At 27.9% G+C, this 24,528-nt stretch overlaps 1 protein-coding gene across 1 annotated transcript; it reads left to right on the top strand.

Annotated features, from left to right (window-relative positions):
* Positions 1–84: 84 nt before the first annotated feature.
* On the top strand, positions 85–14,568 carry LOC129976620 (2-oxoisovalerate dehydrogenase subunit alpha, mitochondrial-like). Its single transcript, XM_056090271.1, has 9 exons — positions 85–305; positions 3,450–3,632; positions 5,927–6,122; positions 7,687–7,848; positions 9,491–9,635; positions 10,425–10,486; positions 11,353–11,494; positions 13,249–13,420; positions 14,215–14,568. The coding sequence occupies exons 1-9, from the start codon at positions 189–191 to the stop codon at positions 14,386–14,388; spliced, it is 1,353 nt and encodes a 450-aa protein (XP_055946246.1). The 5' UTR covers positions 85–188; the 3' UTR covers positions 14,389–14,568.
* Positions 14,569–24,528: the final 9,960 nt, after the last annotated feature.

Genomic DNA, 24,528 nt, shown 5'->3' with positions numbered 1-24,528 from the left:
ATATTCTGTTAGATTATTAATATTAAACCATCAAAAATTATTTTAACAGTTAACTCACTTTTTTAACTGTAACATGCAAGTTAAAAAGTAAACATTCTATTTTCGTTTGTAATTAAAATGTTCTACGTTTAGATTGTAAATCGAATTTCCAATTATAATTCATTAGCAACTAGAAATAAATATTTTAGATGATGGCAGCTATTATTCGATCTTTACCATCCATTTGTTTTAAATATCCAAAATACAACTCGTCATTTTTAAAGACCGTTTCAAAATCTACAAATTTTCAGGAAACATGTTTTAGGGTATGTAATTGTAATGATTTCTATAAATTAATAAGAAGAATCCGAATTCTTATCAACAATAATATTTTCGTTTAATAATCTCTTTAATCAAAAGATGTTTTATGTTTTATTGCATTCGGCAAATTTATTCCCAAGATCCTCAAATGAAAAATGCAAGAGAGTGAAACTACACATCCTATTAGCAGTAAACGAAAAAGCTGTGAAAATAAAGAAATCTTTCTTATCTTTAAGAAATCTTCTCTTCGCATTTGCTGATATGTTAATTCAGTTTCCCTGTAAAAGATTTAACGAAGTTAATGTTTGTAGGTAATTATATAAAACAAATAGAATTTTAAACAGTTGGAAAAAAATTAAATTAGAATGAACTTCAGCATGTAGATATGTATAATAAAGTGGTGTAATTTTTCATATTTATAACTTTAAATACATCTTGCATTAAAAAGAATTCTATATATAAGCTAGCATCAGATTTTTTAGTTACAATTTGTGCTACAACAGATTTGTTCATTTTATAAATAAAAATGTAATAATTTATATTAATCTACATTTTAAACTATTTTCTTGATCACTTCATCTTCATTTACTCCTGAGTTATCTGTGCTGATATGTTATTGATCAAAACATGGTATCGGCAAATTCTTTTCTAAAACTATATAAGCTAACTATAAAACTATATATAAAACTATAAAACTATATAAGCTATTTTCTAAAACTATATTTTCTTGCTGTCTCATTTTCCTACTTTTATCTTAACTAATCAGTTCTCTCTGATTTTGCATCATGGCTTTGACAAAGAATCTCGGTAACTCGACTATTTCCGTAAAATTATAAAGAATAAAAATTGAATAACCTGTGTCTGAGTGGAATTAAATGCCTGAATTGAAATATGCCATGTCTTTAAGGAATATTTTACTTATGTGTGCTAATAAACTTTAAAATATATGAAATAATTTTCTAAATTTCATATTGTCGGTTTAATAATTAAAAACATTTCAGTTTAATTTGTAAAATAACAAAACTTTTTTTTGTAGAAATTTGTGCTGTTATTAAAATGAATATATATGTGTGTTAGTGCTTTTTTATTGGCCAATCACCATTTGAAAAAGTGTAGATACTTATGGGTCAGATAGTCTTAAAATTTTTCATTCACATTAATTACATTCTATAAGTTTAAACACACGTAAATATATATAATGTTAGTGGGTGTAATAGAATAAATGTTTAAATAGGACAGAGAGCAAGATGCCTCTAATTTAGAATAATTAAATACTTTGGTGACATCATTTGAAGAATATGGTATTTCTCAGAGCAACTAATTAAGTCCTAAATTTCAGTTATTATTGTTTTTTTAATGACATTTTGAGGGATCATTGAATTAAAATGCCTCTATTTATAGAAAGATCAGAATTAAAAAAATGTCTGCAATTTTCCTGATAGAATTTTTGTACAAGAAATGAGAATACCAAGTTTTAACAGTACCATAATCTTCTAAATAAATTTTTTTAGCATCTCCAGTTTAAACAGCAGATTTTTATCACTATTATTATTAAAAATTTGTATAGCCATAAGAAATTATTAACTTTAAATTTGAATATAAAATAGTTGCATGAACAAAATTTAAAAAAGCATTTTTATTTTCCATCTTGTATTCTAAATTGTAATTATATTTCAAGTATATAAAAAAATATCAAGCCTTTCAATAGAAGTTGAGCATCTCTCTCTCTCTCTCTCTCTGTGTGTTCTTTGAGTGTAAAACTTAACATGTTGGGGGGAAAATTCTAAAGACATTTTATGTCTTTCTTCCTTTTTTTTTTTTTTTTTTTTCCTTCTTTAGAATACTGAATAAATATACAAATTTTGATTGACAAAACCTGATAGTTCTGACTTTTACTCTTGAAAATAATCATTCTTTGTAGTAATATTTTGAAATTTAGAGTTTGTTCATCTTTTGCATATTCTTGTATATGAAGTATATCAAGAGAAATTATTATAATTGCCAAAAAATATATAATTGAAATTTTGATAAATCTCAACATTTCAGATATCGTTAAATCTTAAAAACACTTTTTTTTGGGAATTGTGTCTGCTGTTTGTAAACATGTTAATAATAAAAAAATTTTTAAAAAAAATAAACCTTTGAATTTAATGAATAAAATATGGTATCTGGATTTTACACGAAATTTGTATATTGTAAAGAAGTCTGTCTTCGCAACTAGATATGGACATGCTAACTAAATGAAAATAGCTAGATTTATAAAATTTGATACTCAGATTTAACATCTCAAGTATAGATTCATATCAGATTTGGAATCAAATCTATCTAGGGGTGAACTGTATACTAATTAATATACTTGTGTGTATATGAACATAATACTTGTGTATATAAAATGTACTTGTGTGCATAGCAATTCAAAAACATAACAACTTAAGTAAATGAAATTTAGTGCACAAATTTAGTATCCAAAATACAAAATCTTGTTTCCACTATCAGTCTATATTTTTGCTTGCATATAATGCAATATCTTAAAATAAATGAGTTTATGATCTTCTGAATACATTTGTAATTTTATGTCAAATTTTGGTTTCAGATGAGTAGAGGAAAAAAAAAGGCATCCAAAATATATATTCAATTTTCTGGTACTTGTCTATTAATCACACGCCAATAGTTAATCTTCTGAAAAGAATTAACACAGATCACACATTAGATTCATGCTTAAAAATCAATATTTCCTAACTTTATTCATCTGTGCCATGATATGCAGATATTAATTTTCTATACATTATCTTTCTATACATTACCCTTGGGTGAGCACCCATTTCTCTAAGTTTATAATTACAAATGAAACTAGCAAACATATCTCAAAATTACTTTGGAGATTGACATTATTATTAGTATTGCTTTAAGAAACATTTTAATTTGCTCTGATGATGTATTAAAATCGTCTTATTTGATGGCAAATCATTTAAGCATGAAGAACAAAATATTCTATGGAAAAAGAAAAAAAAATTCTTGTACACATCTGAAATTAATATATTTTCTGACCATTATCTAGAATGCTTGTTTATGGTCTTAAATTGTCTTTTTTTTATTTTCAATCTATTCAACTTGATGATTTTTTTTTGTGATATTTAATATAATTACAGTCTGAAAGTACAACTCAGCAGATTCCAAAATTAGAAGAATTCGACAAACCCCAATTTCCTGGCTCTCAATCTCGATGGACTGAAAAACTGGAATTTGTTCGAGGAGATATTTACGATGGAATTCCAGTTTACAGAGTTATGAATCGAGATGGCAATATCATTGATCCATCCCATGATCCAAAAGTAAGAAAATTTTTCTTTAAAAGTTAATTCAGTCTTCATTAGATCATTCCACATAACATTGATTAACCTGTTATTGTTAATTTGCTATCCCAGCAACCTATTTGGAAGCGAGTTAAATTTCATTTTCCTGGCTAAATTAAACACATTTCCATCATCCCTTTTTTGGCAAATCAATACAAATTTCTACTGGCATATATCGCCATTAACCAGATTTTAAAATCAAATTTGCTGTCATTTTAACTTTTAAATGCATAGCAATGTAAATTTGTATCGTATCTTTAAATCCTCATGTCTCTTAATATAGCTACCTTTGCATAGTGTTTTTTTTTTTTTAATTTTATCAGAACTATTTAATCATTTGCAAACATAACTAGACTCTTTGATAGTTTTTATTCTTTATCTGTGACAATTTTCATTGTTGACATGCTATCTGAGTACAATTTCATTAGAAATTACTATTATTTATATAAAAAGTAGCAAAAATATACAGGAAAAAAAATTTGGATAAAAATAAAGTAAGAATAATGAAAATATTTTTGCATAAACTGATAAATTTAAGCAAGAAAATTGTTGCTTTTTTTGTGATGTAAAAATACATCAATATGCTAAATTAGTTCTACACAAGTTAATTAAATCTAGAGGGTCATCTCATCCTTTTCCATCTGTGGATGTACAAAAAGATGATGTTGGTCACTGGCATATATTTTCAAACACACGGAGGTGGGAAATTCCATTATAGAAGGGTACCACATGCAGTGGTCATATAGCAAATACAATGTTCTGTTATGTTTAAATGCTAAAAATAATAGTTTCATAGATTTTTATGTTTTGTAATGTAATGAGAATTATTATTTGTTTGAAATATATTTTAATACACATTAAATTTGTAGAACTCAAAGAATGATTTTTCATCATGATGTAGAAACACATCAATATGCTTTTTTTTTTCCGTATTTTCTTCATTAACTACAACTTTTTCCTAGTTGACTTCAAGTTTTATTTATTAGGAAGAAAAATTCATGATTTATATGTTAAAACTTTTTGTTCCTTTTCTTTTCTTAAAACTGTTTCAGGAGGAATGGAATTAATCTGCGAGTAATATTAATCTGTTGATATTTCAAGTTGCTTTAAAACTGTTTTGATATATAAAAATGATAGAGTTTTTAAAAAAGATTTCCTACTAATTTGTCTTTAAAAAATTAATAAAACCGAACAAAATATAGAGGAATTTAATTTTACTTCACAATTGTCTTAGTATTTTTAACATGCCATATATTTCCATTTATAAACCAAAAGTGCGTTTATTCCTCAAAAATTTAACAAAAAATTAAAATTTTGTATATTATCTCTAATTTAGAAAAAAAAAATTAATCATGTAATGTTCAAACAAATTGCCATAAGGGCAAAAATATCTCTAAACAGGTAACACCAATGGAATATTATATAAATAAATTGCTATGCATAAAATGCTAGATGACATGAATGATTGTTTTAACTCTGGCATGCGTATCTAAAACTTGTACAATTTTTCTTTCATTGGCTGTCTTGTATACTATCTGTTGCACCTACTCTAGTCTTATTTTCTGGCCCATTTTATTTTTTGTTTGAAAAATAAAAAGGCAAGAGAAATTCTTATCCATCATATTTTGGTTATCATATTTTGATACTATTCCGTTACCCAGGTGCAAATTTTACCAACATCACATATTTTATTTTGGAGATAGCACAAAAGATTAGCAATAAGGAACAATTTTAAATATAAAACAACAAAAAATCTCATTGCATTAAAAATTACTTTTTTATTTAACTTAAGAAATATTTACTATAGAAACAAAAAAATGCAAAAATAAGGCACTTATCTCATGCACCTAGCCAATAAAAAAACCTGTCTTTTTTTTTTTTTTTTTTTTTTTGCAAGATCAGCAGATTTGTATATAAGTCAATCACATAATTTAATTTTTTAAAAGTCCAAAAAATGTTTGGTTCATGCTTGGAAATATACAGTAATTTAAAAAATATTATTGAAATCTCTGCTTTACATTAAGGTTACAAGTTTAACAGGTTTATGTATTATTTTATTAAATAGTTTCTGCTTATATGAAACAGTTTACAGTGAGTAAAGAAATGAAAATAAATCAATAAAAAGAAAATGGAAAATTTTGAAAATTAAATCTTAAAAAAGTTTATTTATATAAAGGAGAAAATGTATTGACAAATAAGAAATTGTTATGCTACTGATTGTGTTATTTATATATATAAATTTCAATATTGTATTAATCCCCTCCCCCTTTCAGCTTAGTCAAGAAATGATCACCAGACTTTACAAGGGCATGACGTTGTTAAATACAATGGATAGAATTTTATATGAATCTCAAAGACAAGGTAGAATTTCTTTCTACATGACAAGCTTTGGTGAAGAAGGAACACATTTTGGCAGTGCTGCTGCTTTAGATCCTCAAGATATGATTTATGGGCAATATCGAGAAACTGGTTAGTAAAAGCTTTCTACAAGAATTCATCTCAGCATTTCTTTAAAACACTTTTATCATCTTTACTTCTAATAGCTTTATATATTTCTGCAGTTGTACATATTTATTTTAATGTGTATAGACTGGCTGCATCGTAACCACCTTGTAGCGCTACAACACAAGGCTGGTCAAAAGCGAGCCTAAATTAAATTCTTTACTTTTATTTGATCACATATTCTTTATTTCTTAAGTTTCTGCATTACCTGAATAAAGAACATTTCTGGATTAAATAAATAAATATATTTATCTTTTTTGAAAAAACATATTTAGATGTGTCGGAAGGTTCCAAAATTAACTTTTTAAACAAAGAATTAAAAAAAGCATAGAGTTGTATTTTTAGTTATTAATGATTAGCTGTCTTGTTAAGACAATCTAATTGGTTATATTATTATTAGCTTTGAGAGGTTTGTAGTGAAGTTTTTATAATGATGTTATGTGCATGCCTGTGATTACATACTTGCATGTAATTCGTATACTTCTAATGAACAAAAGATATGTTCAACAATTTTTAATCTCAAAATATTAGCCCATTTTCATATCATGATTTCTGATCTCTGCTGCTTCAAATACATATGTTGTTATATGATGGCACATTTTTGTGCTAACTTAGAAACTATTTAATACACCTGTATTATAGATTGGCATGTGCATGTATAAGTAATTATTCCAAAGTAACAATCTGTAATGTTAACACATTTGCATTACTTTGCTGGTTGAGTTATAAAATTGTATTCACTATAACTGGAAACACTACTCTACAGTACTATTTGTGTGAATTCAAAGTGCTTGTCCTTTTTAGTACATCTTCACATGTTGATTAAATTAAAAATTGTTTTAAATAAAATAAAATTATTTGTTTTCTCATTGTTTGACAGGTTTGATATGCATGTGAATTCATGCTGCAAATTGTTTTTTATTATTAAATTCTTCTTTAAAGTCTGTCTTGTAGGAATTACTTTGTTGTCTCTGTTTAAAATTATTTGCAAACATATGTAACATTTTTTTCAAGGTTTTTTTAGAAATTTTTTGAAAATAAAAAATAAATATTAATAATATTATTTAAAATATATATTTATTGCTTTATTATGTAATTTATCTCGGTACTGTATTATTTAGTACAAAGAATTATTCTTAACCAATACTGAATACATATACACACCTATACATGGATACAGTAGGATAAGAAAAATATACTTTGGATAAGAAAGTCAAAATTTCATAAATGTGATCCTGATTATGGAAGTTTTAAAATATATTAACTTTGGTGGAAATGGTTTATATATTCTAGTGATTGATTTTGTCTCTAATATTCATTAACTTTATTTTAATTTTATGAAATTATTTTTAATATTCATCTTTAATAACAGTTTTTCTCATTTCTCTATAATTTTTTCTCCATTACAGATATTTTATTGTTCATTAAAAAATAAATAATAAGATTAAAATAAAGAAGTCCGACTATCAGACGCAGTAAAATCATGTGAATTGTATGATATTTCTAACATATACTTTTACTTTGAAAATAGGTGTTTTAATGTATAGGGGTTATACATTAGACCAGTTTGTTAATCAGTGTTATGGAAACAAAAATGATATTGGCAAAGGACGCCAGATGCCAGTTCATTATGGAATCAAGGCTTTGAATTTTGTATCAATATCATCCCCTTTGGCTACCCAAATGCCTCAAGGTTAGTTTATTTTCCATCTTATGTTAAAGCTATCTTTACCTGTTATTCTTAATGTTTTAAAGCAATTTTTTAAAAAACGTTTTAAATTATTTTCATCTTATATATTTAATAGGATAGGAATATTGACTTTTAGAAGAAAAAAATTGATTTACTATTAGAATGATGAACAAACAACTGGTCTTAAAATTTTATTAGAGTAATTAAATAGTAAAATACATTTTGCTTTATTGCTCCTCAATAGTATATTCATATATTTATGATCATTCCTAATTTGTTACTACTTAAATATTTTTTTTAAAAAAATTGTTCCATATTATTTAATTAATGCATTAAAATTTATATTTATTAATGTATTTATCAATAAATGTTAACTTTTAAATTAATTTTTTGGTGGAGTTGAAGTATACACATCTATGTTAATCAACAAATTAGTTTTGCAATGTATTAAAAAAGGCCTAATTTTCAATAAAATGGTTTTTTTTTTTTTTTTTTTTTTTTTTTGTTTGTTTGTTTGTTAGAACAAGCCTTACATCCTCTTTAAAAGACGTATATGACATTTTATACTGTTGTAAAACACATTCCTTTACAAATGATGGTCTGATGAATGAAAGCTTTATGTATATAAGCTTAACAATATAAGTTTTCAAATTTAAATCACATTCTTCTATATCATTCAGATGAAGGATAAATGCATATCAAATTTTGAATTAGCTATCATGGTACTAACAATTTAAACTTTTAAAATTGTTTCAGCACATCTTGCAATTTGTTCCTTTGGAATTACTTTAAAAAAAAACTTTTAAACTGAATGAACTTCACAAATTAAATCACTAATGTTTTTTTAAACAAAGGCTCTGAGAATGCTTCAATGTTTCTTGAGGAAAATTAGACTATTTTGAACAACTTTAGTAATAATTGAGAGGAGGGGATTTAATTTTGGGAGGGGCTTCATTTTTGTTACTTAGGTATAGTTTAGTTTCAAAGTTATCTTTCTTAAATATATTGATTTAAAACCTGGTGATTATTTTATAATTACCCTGTGTATTAATAATGTATTAATGACCTAAAATTTCCAAAAGATTTATAAATTAACTTAAACACATGACAATTTGATCAGCCATGAGAATCAGTCAAATCATGCAGTTCTTTCTTGTAATATTTGTATTTTCTGAAAATTACCTATTTTAGATTGTATTAAGCATCACTAAATTATTACTATTCATAATTCATTATATTATCCTTCTTCTAATCAAATTTCTTTAACATTAAACATTTTTATAGGACAAATAAAGAATCCTTAAAAGAAGAAACATTTAGGATATAAGTTCATAATCAACAAAATCGTAATTTCTGAACCCATGTTCACAACTTGTGTCTCAGTTCACATAATATGGTGGCACCATTCTTATTTATGTCGTATTCTTATGCCTGTTTTTCTCTGCTTTGAAGTACAGGCTTTAATCTGAATTCTCATGAATTGATTTCCAATAATTATTCTTAACTGGATTTGATTTAAATTCATCTTTTAATCGGTCAGCATTTGAGTTAAAGTAATGGTTGTTACAAAGTTGAAAGCTTCTATTTGTTGTGTATTTAATTCTTTTTTATTTACGTTTTTCCCCTTTTTCAAATTTTATTTTAGCTGTTGGGTCCGCTTATGCTTTAAAAAGATCCCAAACAGGACTCTGTGTCATATGCTATTTTGGTGAAGGAGCTTCCAGTGAAGGAGATGCTCATGCAGCACTGAATTTTGCAGCTACCCTTAGCTGCCCAATTATTTTCTTCTGGTATGTTTACTTCAATATTAAAAAATACTTTTGTTGTGACAATTCTAATGTGTACAAGTGACAAATGTGACAATTCTAAATATGTACAAGTGTATGAAATATAGATATCTCATCTAATGGAGTTGACATGAGGTTGCATTATTTAACTTATACCATTTGCTTGATTTTAAATACAAAAATAAAAAAAAATGGGAATTCTTCAGGAAACTCTTAATAACTGTTTAAAATACCCACTAAGAGCACTAATTAAGGATATTAAAATGTCCACTAGGAGCACTGTTCCTATGAATAATACTCCTGTATTTATAAGAAGTTTTTCTCTCACTCTCTCCTACCAGAATTCAAATAAATCACATTTTCATTAGGACTTGATGTTGATGGTTTCACGTCTGCTTTACAACAGAAAGGGGGTTATACTAGCTTCTGAAGGTAAAGACTACCTGAGTACCCAAGAGCAGAAGTCTGACTTCTAGCTCATTTGAAGATGACACACACATTCGCTTCTGTAACCTAACCCCTTTTTACAGGGAGGTGCTTTCACATACCTCACAAATAGAACACATAGAAAGAACAACCAGGGCTCGAAACTGGGACACCCAGTTTATGGGGAAGACAAGCTAACCCTAAGCCAGGACGCGGCATTAGGGCCTGATTTTACGATGTTTTGTAACCAAGTCAACAATATTTTGACTGCTGTGTAGATTATGACCATATGAAATTCATTATATTAGTAATATGTAGCAATGAAAAAAAATGATTTTGCATTTAAAATTATTTATTCTATTGCAGCCGTAACAATGGATATGCTATATCTACACCTACACATGAGCAATACAAGGGTGATGGAATTGGTAATTTTTTTTTATAAAATAATACTTTTAAGTTATATATATGTATATATATATATATATATATATATATATATATATATATATATATATATATATATATATATATATATATTAACTACTATCCTCTTACTCAATTAGAATTTCTTCTCATAATTTTAAAATTTTATTCATATTAAATTTCATACAAGCAGAGCTTTTAGAATTTGACTGTTTTAAAATTAATTAATAATATTATTAAAAGTTGCAAGTCAATGAAGAACTAATGAAATATACATTTCAGGGAGTATTTTGAATATAAGCTTTTGTTTATTGTCTGCACTATTAAATATCGAGTAATATTTGAAAATTCTGTAACTCAATAGAGTTACAGAATTTTCAAATATTACTCAATATTTAAAAACTATGTTAACACATTGCATTCCTGAAACTGGGTAATATTTCCTAGCAGGGTCGCAACATGTTTTCTGAAATTCATATTGACATTAAATATGTTGTGTGATGTATGATTTTGCTAAAATGTTTTAATTTTATCATTTCTTAACTTATATTGAAGTTGCTCACAGATGAGTTACATGCCATTAACATATTTTATTATTTTATGTCTACTAAAATTACTCTTTAAGAGATGTTTCTCTACAAACCACAATATCAGATACTCATGTAAAATACATTGCAATGTTGCAATAAGTAGTGTAGTAATGCAATAAGGTTATGAAGATGAAAATGCCTGTCACACACATGTGTGTAACATTTCTGTCTGGAGAAAATGTCACTTACGTGTGTAACATGACACTTGAGGCATTCAAAAGTTATTTTTAGTCCTTTAAAGATGTAAATTTTAATTTATAATTTTGCTTTTCTCAAAGCTGCTAGAGGCCCTGCCTATGGTATCCCTTCTATTAGAGTTGATGGAAATGATATTTTAGCTGTTTACAATGTCACAAAAGCTGCTCGTCAATTAGCTGTTGAGGAATCAAAACCAGTATTGATAGAAGCTATGACTTACAGGTATAGTTTTAGTTTTTCTTGATTTTCTACATTGTATTTGGTTTTATTGTTTAGAATTATATTATATTATATATATGTTATTCATTACATTTATACCTTTATAAATTTTGTGTTATTATAAAAATAAATTATATATTTAAATTTTATTAAGTAAAACAAATAGAATAGTCACTTGAAGTACTTCAAAAAATTTGTTACATTAAAGCACATTAAATAATTGGTATGTACATTTTGATACTAATTTTCCTTCAATAATACCTTGTGAATGTAATAAAAGAAAATATATGACAGTTTGATTTATTTTAAGTTATATAGTTAAGAAAAAAAATATTTTGATGTTTTACATATATTTTTATATTTAAAAATATTGTGCCTTTATATTACGAGTTGTTTTTTCTCCCTTAAAGGATCCAGAAATCTAAATTCAAAAATGATGATAATATATAAAAATTTGATAAATGTGCATGCGTATTATAAAAATGCAATAATTTAAGAAATGAGATGTCAAAGTATAGTCATTAATAAATATGCAATTTTTTTAATTAAATGCTTTACCTGGCAATATTTATCCTCATTCTTAAGTATGCTAGTGAGAAATTTACTTTCTTTACCATTAATTATTATTCGTTAATAATTTGAACTAATGATATGCTTAATTTTGTACCTTTTTATGACTTTTCATATTCACTTGTCTTTATGTGCAAGTTTAAATTGCTCTATAAATATTTTTAAAATGTATTTTCAAATGAATTTTTGTCTTGAATTTACCATTTGTATACTTTTCCAAAAATATAGAGTAGTTGTCCATATAAATGAAAACAAAATTCATTTTGGTGGAGTCAAGAAACATATTTAAGAAAATAGAAAAGATGCAGAAACATATTCCATTATTTGATATCTATAAATGAAATTTTATTTATATACATAAGTCAAGGACCAGTTGTTATAATGAAATTAGTTCCTATATTACTAAGGTTTTATTAATTTTAAAAATGAAAATATTTTTTAGGATTTTGATGAAAAATAAATAATACTAAAAATAGCATACTGAAAATAAATAGTTCAGATGCATATCCAGAAAATTTTAACCATTAAAATTCTAATGAAAAAAAAAATGTTTTTAGGTGCAGAATTCCCTCCTCCAATATAAGAAAACAAAACTTTAAAAATCCATAATTTCTAATTTTAATTCATATTATTTTTAATCTTGAAATAATATTAATTACATACTTTTAATAATTTATACATACTTTTAAAAATGTGCATGAATTGATAGTTTAATTAATTTAAATAAGTAATAATTTCAGAACAGTATCTATTGCATGGAAAAATACATGAGTGACGAATTTGTAATTTAAATTATAATGTTAAAATCCTCTTTTCTGATACTTTTTTAAAGCTACTGTAGCATGGTAGTAAAGGTTTGGCTTTATGACTGGATAGTTCTGGGTTTGAAACTCAATGCGTCTTAAGAATTCCATATAAATTCGTCTGAGTCTCATATTTTCTCATGGGTGTGATGCAGAAATTTGGATGGGAGTGTTGACTCAGCCTTCATTTGACCTTAGTTTAAAATTATGGTTCAAAAAATTCATTCCGAAATTATACCTTTATTACTTTTAAATGGAATGTTAATCTAATTCAATCATATCAACTTCTTTTCTTTCTTGCTACTTTTAAGGTATTAATTATTTACAGATATGCATTTTACACCAAATGCTTTAATGCAATTATACTTTTTTGTTGTTTTCTAGAATTGGCCATCACAGCACTTCTGATGATAGTAGTGCTTACAGATCAGTTGATGAAGTGAGATTTTGGCATCAAAAGGATCATCCCATATCACGTTTGAGGAAATATATGGAAAATCAGAAATGGTGGGATGAAAATAAGGAAAAAGCTTGGAAAGAAGAGACTAAAAAACAAGTAATTTTTTTTCCTTCAGTTTTATTTTATTTATAACATTAATCTCATAGTTTTATTTCAAAAAAATAATTTATACAATAAAGCAATATAATATACTCAAAATAACAAAAATAATTTATCAATTTATCCAAATATTTAAATTACAAAAAGAATTGAAATTTTAATAAAATAATTTTTTTAAATTAAAAATAATAGTAAACCTTTATTTTGTATGTTAATTGAAGTAAATAATGTGTTATAAATAAATAAGTACCAGATAATTTACCAAATAAGGTAATGATAATTAAAACTTTTAATAATATAGTACAACAAATTTTTAAATTAAAACATAAAATTAACATAACATTAATTGAATTGTTTTCTTTTAATGATATATTTTTTTATTGAATGCAATATATAACAGCAAAAATTATCACCTCAATCCACCCTCTAGAATTCAAAATAATTAGGGTCATCCAAAATTAACCATTACCATTTCTTTCTTATATAAGTTGCCTTCAGACCTATTGCATGAGGCATTAAGTATGAGACTTCCTCCTACTGATGTTTTAAAAGGAAGTACCAAAATGTGCATGTCCTTGTCATAAGGCTATGATTTAAAATTACATGGGTTCCAAAACAACCCTCATTTTATTTTGATGATTAAATCCTTACATAACTAATCCTTTTAGTTTTGAATGTCATCCATTTTGATGATTCATTACATTTTAAGCAAAGATTTATAATGAAAAATCTTTGTGTATTTTTTAATCTATGTGATTTTTATATAACTGACTATAATGATGTGTCTCTAGGTTATGCAAACTGTGGTTAAAGCAGAAAAATTGAAAAGGGCTCCTATTGATGAAATGCTAAAAGATGTCTATGATGAGATGCCACCTCATTTGAAGGAACAATTGGATGCTGTCAAAGCTCATGTGGAACAATATCATGAACATTATCCTGTGGATAATTATGAAAAAGCCTAAACAACTGTTGAATGTGAAATGTTGCATTTAAATTTTTCTATCAGTGCCATTGTACCATATGGTTTGTGTTCATTATTTTATATTACAGAGTTATATTTTTGTACAGTTGTAAATAAACTGTTACTTTTTTTCCCAACCTGTGTTAAATTGGAAAAAATGAAATAAAATTTTGATACTGCATCTAAGTTGTACATTTTTTCTAAGTGCCTGAATATCAAACATCTTATTCATAAATGTGGTTGATAATTAAAATATTAATTAATTAATTAATTTTATTGGTGTTTGAATTTTTAACAAGTATGGAGTTTTATACAAATAATTGATTGCCAGTATGCACTTATTGTTTTCTGGAAAGTTAAATATTGATAAATAATAACTAACATAAAATAATTTTTTGTATTTCAAACTTTTTGTATTTCATTCAAAAAATCTTCATATCATCTCAAAAAAAAGAAGAAAAAGAGTTCACTTCTATTTTAATTTTTAGGTCACTAAAGTTTTATCTGCATTTATGCTGAGTAATGGGGTCTAATGTTTTCTTTCAAATTACATGTTACAAAAAATAATAATAAAAGTGTTCAATTCAGAATCTTGCTAGACCATCTTTAAACCGCTTCAGTCCCATAGGAGCATATATGTCTTCAAGATATTACTTAAGGCGAAATAAGCTACCAGTTTATTTTTTTCTTTCAGGTCTGACAAAGCTTAAAAATTTATGTCTGGCAGGCCATTTATAGTCAAGATAAGATTATTTTTGATAAAGGTTTTTGGTAAAAATAAACCATTATTTTTTTGTTTTGTGCTTTTGCATCTATTTTTGCTAAATCAAAGCAGTTTATTTGAAATAAATTGTATTTTCATCGTAGGTCTTGGTGGTGGTGGTGGTGGGGGAGGGGATTGTACAAGTCATACATAGCCCAACCTTGCAATTGCCCTTACAAATTATCATTATTATTATTTTGGCAGAATATTGCTATTTCTACTTTATTTAACCTAATAGAACCCTAATTTGCTATTTACTTCTCTCTTTTTTTTTTCTTTTTTTTTTTTTGGAGAAAAATAAACTGGTATTGAAAGGGTTTAACCTGGATTTTCTAGACTATGAAAGTATCTAGAAAACTGAGCAAAACTCGATTATTTAATATGTTTTAGAAAGTTCTGCTTGATTAAGAGATTTTATGTAAAATATATTAAACAGGTGTGTGGGATATTAAGAACCAAAATAATCCAAATCTCAATTTTCTCTTATTTGTGGTATGTTGAAATGAAAAAAGTATTTTTTTGATCAAGTGTATTAAAAGAGTTTTACCTGCTCTATTCTATGTAACAGCTTTTGTCAAATAGTTCTCAGTCAATGTTTATAAAACATGGTCATTAGCTTAATTTAGCCAAAAATATGAGTTAATACCAGTCACTCTAGTAGAACTAATATTATATTCTTGATTTGGGCATATTCTCATAATAACTGACTTCTCTTCGAAAAAAATCGTATTCAAAATGATTGATTTTCTTTCAGAACTATCTCACATTTGAAATTAATAATTCTAACTAAATGTGTGTGTGTGTGTGTGTGTGTGTGCGCACGCACACATATGTATATATATTACTAACTAGTATTTCGAACCTTGAAATAGATTCTATAGTATTTTGTGAAATATTTCCGTACTCTCTGAGCTGTTATTTTTAAAATTTAGTATTCTCAAATATATTGAATTTACACTGAAATAAAAATAGATTTCAATTGCTTCCATATACAACTGATAACTTGCCTACTATTTTTACTTACTCCGATATGAAGGAAAATCATAGTAAAATTCGAAACATTGAACATAAGATTTTAATGAATAAATACAAAAATACAGTGTTTGATATTGCATTTGTTATAAACGGAATGGGCTAGATAGTTGAAATTTAGTATGCAGTATTTATACCCCCCCCCCCCGACCAAGCTTTGATGGATCATAATAAATAAAACGAGTCCAAAAAATTGAATTTATTACTAAAAACGTATATATATAAAGTAAGTTTACACTGAGCCATTTATAAGATTCCAGTAAGTTCGCGCATGCACAGAAGAAAGATTGTGCATGCGCTGAGAGAGCAGATAATAGCAAGTTCTTTCTCAACGGGACAAGTACTTGCTACTGTACAATTTCTGCACATGCGCGGTTTTATTGGATGGATTGTAGCTGGCTGAATGTAAACCCTACTTTAGCCTGGAAACTTCAGCCACCTAGCCAGTTCTATTCTGAAAAGAGATGAAGATAATTCAGCTGTAAGCCGCGTTATCGATAAAGGAAGACAAGAACACAAGCCTATCGAAACAAATCGTTCGAATGGTTCAAAAGAAAGAGGAGATACTGGAATTCCAAGCAACGAACTGACCTATGTCAAAATTTCGATTTTGAACAGTAAATCCTAAAATATTCCTGCTCCATATTCTTTCCTTAAAAAAGAATTTATATTACTAATGTGGAACGTCAAAAGAATGTTAAAGCCCATCTCACAGTCGGAAATATTCTTCAAAGAGAGGATCAAAAACTTGATGTATCAAAATGACAAATATCTGAATCTCTACGACAGTTATGTCAGAGAATAACCATGTTAAACGTAACCCTAGATAATAAATTCATTTTTTTCCTTACATTTAACTTTTTTATGGCTCATCAGAGCTTGGGGGGAAAAAAGCGGGCAAGTATTATTCAGATTTTCTACCTATCAAAATTTAAATGGCATCCGTCTAATCATGTGAAGGCAATAATTAATTAATATTAAGAGTTTTGATTTTGAAAGATTGATATATATGCATGATATGATTTGGATATGATTATTGTGGTAAAATCGTAAATATGTAACGCATTTTAGACCTAAGAATTGATAGTTTATCCATCTGTCTTTGTACATATACAATCACTGCAACTTAAAATTCCAGCAAGTTAGATAAGAGAATTTTATAAAACTACCTAAACAAAAATATTGTATATCTTTAATCTAATTTTAAACAAGGTTTAAAAATATATATATATTCTGGTTCTTAAAAAACTGTAAATAGTAATTTTTGAGAGCGTTGCAGAAAAATGTGTTCAAGTTTATTAATTGAGACAAAACGTTCGCTTTAGATTTAATTTTCGCCATATTTTTCTAAAACTCTATCACTATAAAAAAAAAAAAAAACTTTTTTTTTTCTTTTTCTTTTTAAGAATATGAATTCTTTCAATCAGCTAATTCAGATAGATAGAAAAAAAATGTAGACATTTTTTTCATTAAATTAAATTTTTTAAACAGTTACCAGCCGGCGTCCTGGCATAGGGGTAGCGCGTCTTCCCCGTGATCTGGGCGTCCCGGGTTCGAGTCCCGGTTTGGGCATGGCTGTTGTTCTATCTGTGAGATGTGTGAATGTGCCCTCCTGTAAAAAGGGGTTGTGCAAGCGAATGAGTGATGCGTGAGTGGCAAAGTCGTACTCTTGGCCCTAGTTGGCGCTGCTATAAAAAATAAGAGACGTTCCCCTCAGGCTTAAATCGCTGTCTTCGTAACAGTGGGCTTGTCAGTGGCAAGTGCCATAAGAAACAAACAAACAGTTACGATATCGATTAGAAAATTTTACCAAATATTTTTTTTCTATGTAACACATACTTCACTTCAATTTCAAAAATTTCGCTCATATTAAAGAAAAATTAAGTGTAAGTCTTTTGAATATTTAGAATTTCCTTTTAAATTTTTCCACTCAAATAATTAACTTTTTATTTAAAAGTGAAGAATCGATATTAAAACTTTCTCATCCTCTTCTCTCCTTATCCAGATGAAAATATGATCTATTTTGGATGGCCATCCCAACAATTTAAACCAATCAAATTGCTTACCCCAGTTTTTTTCCAAGCGAAATTACAACATATTCAAATTCAGTTATATTCAATTAGAATCCTGAAGGACAAGTAAAAAATTGGAGATGAGTGGAATTTGCCGACCCGAAACTTTCTTGCGTGCTGCTTTATAAAGATGCTATCCCATCTTACTTACACAAAATTGTGGATTTTGGACAGAGTAAGTCAACCAACTGACTCTCCGACCCGCCACGAAGGCACTCGGATTTAAACCATAAGGCTGAATGACCGGACCGCCGCAACAGCAAAATTGGCGCGATCTGTGGTTGAGTCCTAAGGGCCATCATCGGCCACGGTACAACCCTCCCTGTCCCGTCATCGATGGGAGGAGTCAGATCCCCCCACCTATTTGTGTATCCTCCAGGGTGGCGAGATCCAACCACCATGCCGGAAGCATCTCATCCTCATTTTGAGGTGCCCCCCGGGGGTCTTTTGGACAGGGTAATAAACACAATGAGTGCTCAAATTTTCTTTTTTTCAGTCTGGCACATAAGAATTGTCTGATTCATATCATTGCCGGACAGTTGTTATAAAAGTATCTATTAGGGACATATCTTTGACAATTCGTTTTTCAATTAATCGCTGGCAGACGGTTAATACATAAGTACCAGAAAACCGAACATGTATTTAGATTCTCATACAAAATTTGTATATTTAAGTTATAGCGCTTTTGAATTATGGCGTTTATTTATCCTGAAAGTCAACCCGTAGTTGGATTTGGTTGAAAATTTGTCTGGTGTCAACGGTATAAATGCCAAATCTGTTTATTGAATCTTATTTACCTAACTCTCTTCATTTTTGTAGTTATAGTGTTAATTTATATTCAAATACCAGGACACATAGACTTTCTCTGAACGGATTTTACTCAGAATTTGAAAGAAATCTGCATGTTTGTTGCAAAGACCGTATAACAGATTTCTACCGTCTAGCTCATATTCATTTTTGAGTTATCTTTGTGACAGACAAACCAGGCGGACATTTTCCAAAATTGCTTTGTTTTTTTAATCTCAGTGAGGTCTAAAATGACGAGATTCGTCAAAACCTCGAATTCGAATTTTTTGACGATTACTATACTTTCTTTATACTACATATATGAGAAAATAAAAATGTGTTTTTCGGACTCAAGGAAATCAGAAATGTTAAGATTCGTTAAAATCTCCAGTTTAACCCTTTCTAGGGCCGTGAGAAGTATGCTTCCCACCAAATTTATCAATCTTTGTATGAAATTATGTAGGTTGGCATAAGTGCTGACAATTTTTTTTTAGAAAGACAGAAACTTAGATGCTTCAGTTCTTTATCTTACACAAAATGATGTGTCTTGATTTGATACTTAATTATTAATTAACCAAATTAATTAATGAATCAAATTAAATTTATCTAATAAGCTAAAAGAATCCCTTTTCTTATTCTAATTTCAAGCCTAAAAATATTTTAACATAATATGACTAGAAAAAAATGGCCCTTTAAAGGGTTAAATTTTTTGACGATTACAATACTTTCTCTTTGCATACTTCGTATATGAAAAATTAAAAAAGCAATAATCCTATTTATTGGCAGGGATATTTTAATTCGACATATCTGCCTTTAATTACGGATTTCACTTTTTATTCTTAGTATAAAAAAACCATTCCTCTCGTTGTCCTGATTAGTTAATAACGAATATTACCTCATTCTTTAATTATGACATTTACTCGTATGTTAATGAATGAAACACTTGTAAAAGTACGTGTGCAGGTGTTTTGTTCTATACGAAGTGCCATCAAAACCTCAAGATCTGTACACAAAATAAATCTGTACCTCAAGATCAATGCATGAAAAAATAACCATTTCGAAACTTCATATTCTCCTTTGTTAGTAGTATAAGGGATAACAGTTTTAGGAATGAGAAATTAAATTTTTGAATATTTGAAATAATATTTTAAGGTCAGATAGACAAAAGCCTCAGTACGATGACGACTTTAGGCGGTTATAATTTGACTCTGCACCGTTTGGCGTAGATGACCTCTTACATTGCATGGGTATATTTTTTACGCTTTAAAGTTTTAGCTAATGATTTCGTACCCTTTTAACTATTTTCCCAAATATTCGGAAAATAGGCAACAACGAAGCTTCGATTATAATCTACCATTGTCAGAGGCTGGATACCACAGTTCCGATCAACCAGATCGAAGCGCTCAAGTCGCAATTTTTTTTCTTTAACTTTATATTTTTACTTACATATGGTAAATAATATATTATATAACTGTTTTGTATAAGATGGATTTTATTTGATGAGAGAATTTTCAATGAAAATGATAAACCATTATATAAAATTTGCGCAACTAATGCCGCACTTTTTCTTCTCCAGCTTCATGCTGAACAAGAAATCTGAAGAACGGTTTAATGAGACTATGATGGCCCGGGGGCACTTCAAAAAAGGGGATGAAAATTTTTTGGCATGGTGGTTGGGTCTTACCGCTCTAGTAGATCCAGAAATGGTGTGATGTTGGTTGATATCTACCAATGACGGGATATGCCTCTTACCGGAAGGGTTTCACAGTAGCCGGTGATGGCAGTAGAGACTCAACCATAGTTCTCGCCTTTTCTGCAGCGGTATTGATATCAGATTTATTAGGATAAGTTTCAGATGACTGATTTAATTATTTTTTTATGTAATATACATTAATTGTAATTCCCGAATTATATTACATATAAATGCAACTGAATACGAATTTAAAATCTATACTTATATAAAGCTCAGTGTGTGTCTGTGTTGTCGCTCTACAGGCCAGACCGTTTGACCTACAGCTGCCAAATTTGGTACATGTATACCTTGGAGGTCGGGAATGTGGACCTGGGGTCCCTCTTTTTGAATTTTTAATTAGAATTTTAATTATTAATTAAAAATTAACTTTCCCGTCAAAAAAATCCTTTAATTTTCCCCACCGCCAAATGAGTAAGGCTTCAGTTTTTTTTTTCCCCACTCTAATGAGGCTAGGCTTAAGATTTTTCGGCCGATTATTTCAAACGATTCTGTTTATTTTCTTAATGTTTGCTGCATTTAAAATTAAACATTGTTAATTAATCGATCTTTCAGATTCATTCTGAAGTACTTTTGAATTAAAATAAAACAGAATAAAGGAAGAATCTGCATAGCATTACCCCAACTGGCGTAGAAAAATTCACGCATTTGCGTTACTGTACCTGGCGTTGAAAATTCACGCATGCGCATTTTGTTCTAATTGTTGACAATTATTAACAACGGATGCGGTCTGGATTTAAATTATTTTTAGGTTACTTGCATGCATTTGTAATTAAATTGCATTTGTTAGTTATATATTTTTTTGTATATGCTTATAGTTTTAAGTACATTGTTTTTTAAGTAGTTTTTTTTAACCTGTTTTCAACTGATTATTTTAAATGATTCTTTTTATTTTCTTAGTGTTTGATGCATTTAAAATTAAACATTGTTAATTAATCGATCTGGTCATGATGAATCTGAGAAAATTTTGTTGACAAATTCTTGAAATATTACATAAATTAAGAAAGATATTCTTTAGTGCCCATAAAGTTTAAACGCTCAGTGACTCTGTTTTCAGTAGTCATATTACAAGAAAATACTTTGTTTCAGTAAAAAAATATTATTATGTTAATTGCAGATTAATCCTTTCCACTTTAATTTAAAGTGTAAATTCTACTGGAGCTAACAGAAAATTAGAGAGATACATATTACGTTATGACTGAAGGCCTTTATAATATTATGAGTGAATTAATTATATGACTATCAAAATTTGAAGTTTTAAAATATTTTGATGAAGAAGCTATTAAAGTAGGAATTGCATAAAATATTTAATTATTAAAATTTTAACGAACATTAAGATTGGCGAACCGGCTGGTCGCCAAAGGCGGCTAGTATGTAATAAAAAACTATCAAACTAGGTTTTTAATTATAGAAATATGTGCGCGTACTACGATAAATTATATCCGTATATCATATTACCAACCGTTTTTGGCTACCAACTTATTTACAAGGAATACTGGTTATGTTTACGTTAAATTAATATCTTTTTCGCGACTTTAAATTGACAATTCCCTCATCAATAGTTTTAACTCTCAAATTGTGGCAGATATTAAAGCCGCGTTATATTAATAAGCTTACATCTCTTCTGTTTATTGTCTATATGAAAATTTCTAATGAAATGCCACCCATACCATTAATAATTTAATGAATGGATAACATTTCTAATTGCACGCTGTCTCTAATGGTAATGTAACTTTAACTGTCTCTAGTGGAATTTTAATTCAAAAAATGAATTCTATTGTTAAAAAGTGCACAAAAAAATATTTTTAGGAAACCAGCAAAATTCTGAAAAATTTATTGGTAATAAAATTTGTAGCATTAAAAAGATATTTCTTTTAAATTTTAAAAGGGTGCAAAAATGAGTTTTGTGCAATAATATTTTGGAAGTTAGCTCGAAAGAACCAAAAGTGTCCAATTTTAAATCAGCGGAAGTAGTCTCCTTAGAACTTTCTCGCATAATCTTTAATAAACTTATCGTGCCAGAGAGCGTTTTACATGGCATTGGCATGCAATAGTTACGAAATACTAATTTTTGTCGTGAATTTAGCATTTTTATCGAATCTATCATGTCATTCTTGGCGATTAATCCCACGCATTCATTAATAGCATCCAAAAATCGAATATGTGATTTAGAGACGTTTCTCTCCAACGATTGAAACAAAAATTTGACACAATGCTGCACTTGTAGTCAAAAATCCCATACCAAATTTTATATATTTAAGTTTTTGCATTTTTTAATTATTGCGTTTACTTGTTTCTGACAGAACAAATCGATAGACAGACCGTTGCTGGTTTCAAATTTTAACAAGTTCCATTATTGGTTTTTAAAATTTGAACTGAATTTCTTCTATCTAGCCGTCTTCGTTTTGTAGTTATCGTGTTAAGTTTTATATTCCTACCCACAATTGTATATAGATGCCAAATTTGGCAGCTCTATGTCAAACGATATGCCCTATACATTGTAAGCACAGACGCAAATCTAGAACTAGATCAATTATTTTGTTTAGTTAAAAAAACAACAACCCTAATTTATCACAATCCTTATATTTTTTTGCGGGACTTATACAATTATTTCAACGCTGTTAAAGAATGAAAAAACTTATGGAAATATCATATAATTATAATGATGAATTTTAACATTAGTTTTTAGCTCTACGAAGCAGTTCTTTCAAAACATCCGTATTAAAATAGTTAAGCATCTTCTGTCTGATACGCATATCAGAAACATTTAATTTTGTGAACCTTATTCGAAACGTTGAATAACTTATGTCACACACACACACACAATGTAAATTTTAATCTATTTCTACAAACTTATTTTCATTTCGCAACAGAAAATTGCAAGTCAAATTTTAAATATAGCCATTCCTTTTAAAGATGAACCTAAATTATTCGATTTAGATTATTTCTAAAGCTAATAAAGCAGCTGACTGATCTTAACCATTAATTAACTAATAAATTAACCAGACTAAAAATTAAAAGGAAAATTATTTTAAAGTATTAAAACTATTTCATTAACTCCATTTTATCAATAAAAAATATATTGAAATAAATTGCTATTGAGAATATGATGCTTATTTGGGAATGGAATACAATCAAATCTGCTTTTATGCGGTATATGCATTCCAACGGTGTTAGCAATATTTTCTCTCAGTGCACATAAGTACACTAATACATGTATAATATACAATGTATCTACATATCACGTCAGCTAACTCCAATGTGGGATAAAACAAACGAACTCTTAATAAATTCAAGCGATTTTGAACAAATTCATTATAAGAAGACGGGCGTTTTGAATTACGACGATTAGTATCGAATTATGCGCATTTTAAAAAGTTCCTTATGTTTGAAATGAGAAATTAATTTTTTAAATGCTTCCATGTGTAATTTAATTATTCATTTTTATTTGGAAAGCACTTTCTCATTATTTCCGATATCTTCAAAAGATTTTCTAAATGAGGCTTTTATTTTTATGCGGTCCCCGTTTCACCGCATAAAAAATGTTTTCTTTAATATATTGTAAAAAAATTATTTATTATAGCTATTTATAAAGTTTCGGATTTGTGTGTGTGTTTTGAACACAAAGCAGATTTGACTGTATGTTATAAAGAAAGAAATTAGTTAGAGATAAATACCATAGGTAATCAAAGATATTATCGGTTATAAAAATTGGCTTTATATCGGTTTTTAGAAAAC

Source organism: Argiope bruennichi, chromosome 7, assembly GCF_947563725.1.
Source record: "Argiope bruennichi chromosome 7, qqArgBrue1.1, whole genome shotgun sequence".
Taxonomy (NCBI): domain Eukaryota; kingdom Metazoa; phylum Arthropoda; class Arachnida; order Araneae; family Araneidae; genus Argiope; species Argiope bruennichi.
Note: the sequence above shows the minus strand (reverse complement) of the source record. Positions and strands in the feature narration are given on the sequence as shown.